This window comes from Hipposideros armiger, unplaced genomic scaffold (genome assembly GCF_001890085.2).
Source record: "Hipposideros armiger isolate ML-2016 unplaced genomic scaffold, ASM189008v1 scaffold_93, whole genome shotgun sequence".
In the NCBI taxonomy this organism is placed as follows: domain Eukaryota; kingdom Metazoa; phylum Chordata; class Mammalia; order Chiroptera; family Hipposideridae; genus Hipposideros; species Hipposideros armiger.
Window position 1 is genome coordinate 565,956 of NW_017731443.1, and position 7,847 is coordinate 573,802.

Here is a 7,847-nt window from a genome sequence, read left to right on the forward strand (position 1 = left end):
CAGTGAAGCAATGTCCTCCACAACTAGACTGAAGAACAAAACGACAGCAACTTGTCTGTTCCCCTTCCCCCAATTCCCCAGCTCTGTTCCCATCCACCCAATTCCCCAATAAAAATCTTAAAAAAAAAAAGAAAAGTAAAGAAAGATGGATTTCCAGCTTCTCTTTAAAAGTTAGATCTGGGAACAGTGGGTCTATAACCTCCCTAACCCCCCAAAATAGCCCGAGTTAGAGCTGAGCAGGCTTTGCCCCTTCAGACAGGACACTCGCTCTGCAGGCCTGGCACCTTCCACTCCTCCATTCTCTGCCAGAACCAGCTGGCCCCTGGGAGCATCTCTGTGCATGAGCCTGGTAAGCAGGACTTCAGATGCACTAGGGGAGGTTCAGAAAGGTTAAGTGACTTGCTCAAAACCACACGGCCAGCAGTGGTGGAGCTGGGTAGCCATGCCTGACGCATCGTCTAGTGCCACAGCCCCTGTGCCCAGGACTTCACCGCCTGGAGCACATTCTACCATAATCCCACTCCACAGAGGAGGAAAGTGAGGCTCAGAGAAGGGCAATGAATTTGCTCAAGGTCACCTAACCAGTAAGCAGAGAGCAGAGACCAAGCCGGATGTGGCTCTGCTTCAAGCACCCTTCTTAATGGCTTTACGCACTGTCCCTGAGACCCCCTGACTCCATTTCACTGACTACAACAACCTCAACAGGCTCCGGCTGACAGCCTGGAGGTCTGCCAAGCAGAGGGGCTGCGGCTTTGGCTCAGAACAGGATGCTGACAAGGCACATCTGAGGCCAGGCCAGCCTGTGACCAGAGCTTCCAGAGCTTAAGACACACAGGAAATGGGGCACAACAGGGACAGCCAGGGCTGTCCCAAACCCACTTCTGAGCTGCTCATGTTCATGTCCCCTTCTTGGTACCCTTCCTCACCCAATCTATTCATTCTGACCCCAAACCTCCAAACCCTAACCTGCATGGAGCGTGCTCACTGAAAACACCTCTAGGTTCAAATCCAGGCTTAATCAAACCTACCCAGCAATACCTACCTAAAGCTGTAAGAATTAGACATAATATATGCTAAATGCTTAGCATGATGCCTGGCCCATAGTAGGCACACAATATAGAACTGATGACTGAATGAATAAATGGATTCCCCCATTTTAAAGATTGGGAAGCTGGGGCCCCTGGTCACTCAGCATCTGAGGAGCAACACTGGGATTGGCGCCAAGGTGCGATGGATCTGGGCTTGGGCTCTTGGCCACCATGCCACCTCCTGACTAGGCTTTTCGGGGTTGGAGGTGGGTGGGAAGAACTGCCACTGGCCTTAAAGGAATCTGACCCTAGTCAGTCCAGGCCCCCTCCTGGGCTTGTCAGAGAAATGACTTTCCAGGAATTTTGTGCCTCTGCTGCGGAAAGGGGTCCCCTGTCTCTGCTCTTCCCACCCCATTTCCTTGCTCTGTGTCTCCACATCACCTCTCTGGCCAGCAAGGTGTTGGCTCTTGCTACCCTCACCCTGAGGCCAGCGGGGAATGGGAACGACAGGAGTGGGGACAGGGCAGCCCTCCACCTCCCAGGCTGCGAGCCTCTTTAGGATCTTTAGTTTGACATTCTTTCCAGGTGCTCCCCCTCCCTTTCTGAGATAACTACATCCTGCTACCCATCCCCCCAAAGCCCACAGAAACCACAGTACAGACTGGCTAGGGTGGTGGTGTCTGGCATTTGTTGGGCACCTACCATGTGCCAAGCACTGTACCAAGGACTTGCCATGTATTATTTCAGCAAATCCTCCTTGCTGCCCTCTGAGGGGCTGCTACTCTGCCCACTGTACTGCTAAGAAAACTGAGGTACAGGACATGACTTGCCCATAGTCACCAGAGCTGATGAGAGGCAGAGTCCAAGCTTGGGAGCCCCCACTCTCCCAAGCTGCTTGGGGAAGGTTTCATCTTGCAAAGTGGGGAGGCAGAGGGCTTGGGTACATGTCTTGACCCTTCTCCAGACTGGCTGAGTTACCTGGAGCGGATCTCCTGCCTGATCTGAGCCTCAGTTTCCCCATTTCTGTGCAGAAGCACAACTGCTGTCGCTCTCCAAACCTGTCCCACTCTGGCTCGGGAAAGCGGCTGCCATTCCAGGGTGCAGGTTTCCCAGGCACTTTGGGGTGGGGGTGGCCTCCCTGAATGAGGAGGGCAGCTCACAGACCCTCTGCAGCCCCTGGAAGGGGGATCACCAGGTTGGCTGACTCAGGGCTCCTCCACCCAAAGACCTGGCTCCAGGTTCCCATGTTCTGCCCCATTCCCGCCGCCTCTTCAGCCCAAATGTGCAGCCCGAGGCCCCCAGACCCATATGCTCCTCCTTCTCCCAAAGAGCAGGGGGCATCGACGGTTCCGAATAGAAAGCCCCTCACCCAGGCCAGGCCGAGGCTGAGGATCCTTTCCTGGGTTCCCGGGGCCTCCTGGCGATTGGGTACGACATGCCTCTCAGGATTGGGGCAAATTCTGAAGACCCAGCACCCCTGCCGCCGGAACCCCCAGGGTATATGGAGACCGGAGAATGAAGAGCTGACCCGAGAGCCGGGAGGAGGTGTGAGGCGGGGCAGGGGCAGTGGGGACAGACAGGGTGCTGAGTATGAATGTGAGGGGCGTGCATGCAGCGCGGGAGCCCAGGAGGCGTGTAAATGGCCGGGGGAGCCGCGCGTGTGCACACGCGGGGCGGGCGTGCGGGGCGCGATGCGATGCGATGCGCAGTGCGTGGAGTGGCTGGGCCGGGGAAGGGCGCCCGGCGTGCGCTGTGCCGGGCGTGCGTGTGCAAGCGTGGCGCGGGTTTGCAGACACGCGGAGTGCACGGCGCCCGGGGGTCCGCAGGGACGGGGCCATGCGTGCGTCCGTGCGCCCTGCTCTGGGGGCGGCGGGGTGCGTACTCACCTCCGCTCCGGCTCCCGCGTGGGCTCCGGCTCCAGGCTCCGGGTTCCCGGCCGGCCTCTCGCAGCGCTCAAGCACCGGCGCCAAGCCTGGCGGTCGCCCGCAACGCCACCCCTGCAGTATCGCCCGGCGCCCTCCTCGGAGGAGCGCGGCGCGGGCCGGGGGCTCCGTCCGGCCGGGGCGGCTGAAGGGAGCTGCGCCGCAGTCCGGGCACGCTCCCAGGAGCCTGCCGCGCGCTCCCTTGCGCTCGCCCGCCCGCCCGCTCCCTCTTTAATTTAAAGTGACAACCCCGAGCGCTCTCTTCGCTCCGGGGAGCCGCGCGGCGCTTCCGGGGTCTGAGCCGAGGATCCCCAAGCGCGTCCCGGAATCCCGGGGGTCGCCCCGAGGCGGAGTTCAGCCCCTCACTCCCAGGCTGGGGGGACGAGGGTAGGATGGGGATGCGCTCACCAGGGGCTCCGGGAGGCAGGCGGAGCACGGGACGCAGTCAGCAGGCCCGGGGTCTAGTTCCAGCCTCCCGCACCCAGCGTTATCCTGTTCCCTTTCTGGGCCTCAGTTTCTTTTTCTGTAAAACAGTCTGATACTGCACACCCCCTAGGAACCGCTGAGAAAGCAGGCGGCTCTGAATGGATAATTACCCTCTCCCACCATGATTGGGCTGTTACTGTAGGCCAACATCATCTCACTTAATCCTCACAACGACCTAGCGGGGTCGTGGTCACTCCATTTTTTTACACGAGGGAACAGGCTCAGAGGTGAAATGACCTTTCCAAGGTCACAGAGCCAAAGGTCAGAGCCAAGACTTGAACCCAGGTCTAACTTCAAAGTCCATACTCTTAACCCCTTTAGGGGTCGTGCTTTCTCTCCCCAAAGAGTGCGTGAATCATTCAGGAGGTATTTATGACACCCCCGCTGAACGCTAGGCACAATGCCAGGTGTGGGCGATCTTCCGGGAACAGGGGGACAGGTTCCACTTTGCCCTCGTAGTCTGGCGGGGAGGCGGGCATGCATTACCAGATGCTGGGGTGTGCAGAGGACGTTGCCACGTGCCGTGGGCACAGTAACAAAGAGAGCAGGCTTGGTGGGTACCTGGGGAGGCCTGGGGTGAAGTGGGAAAGAGGGATGAGGCTCTCAGGTGGGGAGTGAATGTGCAAAGGCAGCAGTGGTTCCTGGATCATCTACCCTGTGGGCCTTTGGGGCTGCCCTCTCAGGAGGAGCTGGGTCTGTGCTGGGCTTTGTGTGGAGGAGGAGGCTTCCTTGATCCTCTACACGGCAGGACCCCGGGGAGCCCGGGCTATAGTTTCACTCTCACCCATAGGGGGCGCCCTTGTTTTCCAGTCATTTTTCTGGACCGGGAAGAGCAAGGAGAAAGGATATTAATTATACCCCCTTGGAGGGGAGAGGCTGGGCACTGGATCATGGGCTTTCACTGCCATTTCTTATTTAACTTAATCTTCACAGCCACCTGCAGTTAGGCAAGAATGAGCCCGTTTTCCAGACGAGGACACTGAGGCCTGAGGAATGAGAGAGTTCCCAGTTTGTGAAGGAGTGGTGAATTAGACACCCCATCCACACATAAAAGGACACACTCTGATGCAGGCTTCCATTGGAGCAGCAAAAAGGTGAAGTTGAAGCTGGTCTGGCTCTGGGGTCAGCCGCCCATGCTGATGCAGGAACTGGAGCGAGCACGTGAAGGGAGGTCTTGTCAATTTCAGGCTAAAGACCCTTCAACAACCAGAAAAGCGTGCGCATGTAGAGTGTGCACATGTAAAGCGTGCGCATGTAAAGCGTGCACATGTGCACCAAAGACAGGGATGACAAGGGCCAGCAAAAGTCGGGTGTGAAATGCTTTGTAGTGTGGTCACAATAACATACCGTGCAGCGAAGGGGGAAACCAAACTACCGCTGCCCACAACAAGGTGGGTGAATATCTCTTGAAATATTAAGCGACTGAAGCCAGACACAAAAGAACAACATTGAATGATTCCATTTATACAAAGTTCAAAATACAGGCAAAACTACTCTGCTTATAGCAGTCAGGAGGGCGGTGACCATGGGGTGGTGTCTGGAAGGGACCTGCGGGGAGAGTTCTGGGGTGCTGCTCACGTTCTGGTTTTGGCTTCAGCATTGGTCCCCTGGGTGTGCTTGTGAAAATTTGTGGCCTTGCACACTTATGATTTGTATACTTTTCTGCATGTGTGATACACTTCAATACGACTTACAAAAACAAACAGGGGCAGCCAGTTGGCATAGTGCTCATAACACCAAGGTTGCCGGTTCAATCCCCACATGGACCACTGAGCTGTGCCTTCCACAACTAGATTGAAACAACTACTTGACTTGAAGTTGATGGGTCCTGGAAAAACACACTGTTCCCCAATAGAACAAACAAACTTGTGTGGCTACCCACTGCTCTAGAATAAAAGCCAGATTGCTTTCTGTGGCTCATAGGCCCTGCTGGCCTCTCTGACTTGTCCTGCCATCCTCCCCCTGATCCACCCATCTCCCACCTCAGGCTTTCTGGTGTTCCTGACACCTGCCAAGCCATTTTCCACCTCAGGGACTCTCGCTTGCTGATCCCTCTGCCTGGAAAGCCCTTTCCCTACTCTCACTAAGACGGCTTCCTCCATCTTCTGTGCATCACCTTAAAGAAGCCACCTCTTCAGAGAGACCCTCCTGACTACCCCATCTACCACCTAGAGTCCCACCCACAGCACACTGTTCATTTCCTTCAAAACACCAGCCATAATCTGCAATTATTTTATTTATTTGTTTACAGGTCATTTTCTGCGTCCACCACTCGACTAATAATCACAAACCCATGGCACACTTACTATGTGCCAAGTGCTCTTCTAATGTGTTAAGGCATTGAATTCTCACCCAACCCCATGGGGAGATACAATTCTTAGCCCTGTTTTACAGTTGAGGTAATTGGGGCTCAGAGAGGTTATATAACTTGCTCATGGTCAGGTCACACAGCTCGAAAGTAGCAGAGCCAGGATTTGAACCCAGGCAACCAGGCTCCAGTATCCTTTCTTCTAAAAAAAAAAANAGCCCACCTCCCAGCCCACACACCTGCTCCCTTCACATGATGCTTGGGGAGCTTGGCAGACCCACAACTTTTCATTCTATAAATGGCCCGGGCGCAGACGTCAGCTCTGAGTCACCCAGCGCCTGCTCAGCAGGGCTTGACTCAATGACGTGGGGCTCTGAAATAACAAGTCGCCGTCTGCTTGTCACCTACTGCCCACTGGTGTCCTTGCTGTGCCTGCCTGGACCCTGGGTCCCCTCAGGCTCCAGTAGGCTGGGCTCCCCCAGCCCTCTGTCTTCAGTTACCCGGGGCTGAAGGCTCCTGCAGGCCTGGGGCATCGGGTCCTGCCTGGTACCCACACCATCATGGTGGCCCTGGTCCCCTGTGTAGGATCTGGGATGCAGTCCAACCTCTGGGAACGAAGTCTCCATCATGAATTCCAAGGTGGGAAGAGGGTGCCCACCTTGGTTCCCTTCCAGTGCCCCAGCCTTCACTGCTGCCTTCTGCTCTCAGACCCCCATCTCTCCCCCCGACAGGGGCTGCCTGCCTCTCTCTGTGGTTCCCATGTTTCCCCAGCTAGATTAATCTTCCCACTGTGCACAGCTCCTGAACTCAGCCAAAGCTGGGGGTAGGGGGCCTGGCATTGTGCCCCACACTTGCTGATGTCTCCAGGTGCCCAGGGGTTAGCAGCTGGGCCACAGCTCCCACCACCAGCTGCAAGGAGGAGCCCGGCAGCCAGCAGGGCCTTACCTGCTGTGGTCTTGTCATTGGTCCAGATGAGATTCTTGGCCTTCACCACCACCACGGTGAGGCGCTCGGCCGTGGGGAGGTAGCTGAGGGAGAGCAGGATCTCACCCACAGCATCGGCGACCTAGAGGAAGGAGCGGCTCAGCGGGCTCCCGCCCCGATGGTCCAGGGAAAGGCAGGAGCTTCTTTCTCCATTGAGAGGTTGCTGCTCTGGGGACCCCTTACACCAGGATACCAGGCTGATGAGACTGAGAAAGAGACCCCCTCCCCCATTCCATGGAGTATTACCATCCCTCCGTCCCACCGGGTGGGGGTCCTGTCTTGGAAGGCGGGCCAGAGGTTGCCTGTCAAGTGTAGCATCAAATGAAGTTATGTTCCCTCATTCCAGGCCGAGGAAAACATTGTGTGGTGGTGGTATATAGAGATCCAAGTGGACTAGAATTAGTAGATCATTTGCTTATGCTCCCCCGAAACTCCTACGTTTATAAAGGTAAACTTCAGCTTGGCCTCTGAAATAAGTCATGTTAGGGCCAGAGGAGTACTTCCTAACAGAAGCTCTACAGGAGTAGAGCTTCTAAAGCTTTGGTGGTAGGAGCAGTAGAAGAGCTGTAAACAGTGGTCAGGGTGTTTTTTGTTTTTTTTCATTTGCATGCAGTAAACCGAGTCTCCTTGAATGTGGCTCAATAACCTAAAGATGTTGGTGTTTGGGTTGTTGTAGAGGACAAGTGAAGTCCCTCATCTGAAGTGTATGTGTGTGATGTTCTCTTCACAGGTGGACGAGTGGGCAAACTTACCTTGTTCTGGTCCTGTAAGTAGAGCCAGCCGCTGAATGGCTGCAGCGGGAGGTCGAGCACAGAAAGCTTCAGCTCCACCACCCCCGTGCTGACATTCCGCTCATCCTCATCAATGCCAAAAACAGAAAACCGCAGGCTCTTCTCCTCCAGGGCTGCAGGGTCCAGGGGGATGGAGAACTTCTCGTCGAAGAAGATGGAGTAGGCATTCCTCTGGATCTGCAGAGAGAAAGGGCCATGGAGGGCACTCCAAAACTGGGAAGGAGGTGGCAGCCAGGAGCCTGCAGGCCATGGTGGAGGGGAGCACTGGACAGAGAGTCTAGGACTTGGGCTTGAGTCCTGGCTCTGCTTTCTCCCAACCTCAATGCCA

At 56.0% G+C, this 7,847-nt stretch overlaps 1 protein-coding gene across 1 annotated transcript in view; it reads right to left on the reverse strand.

Moving 5' to 3' along the window:
- Positions 1-3,795: 3,795 nt before the first annotated feature.
- Positions 3,796-7,847, reverse strand: part of LOC109384141 (uncharacterized) — a 6,905-nt gene continuing 2,853 nt past the window's right edge. The window contains exons 3-5 of the mRNA XM_019645179.1: positions 7,481-7,837; positions 6,648-6,810; positions 3,796-3,896 (exon numbers count right to left, since the gene is read on the reverse strand). Coding sequence (XP_019500724.1) covers positions 3,796-3,896; positions 6,648-6,810; positions 7,481-7,837 — 621 coding nt within the window. The remainder of the gene's footprint in view (positions 3,897-6,647; positions 6,811-7,480; positions 7,838-7,847) is intronic.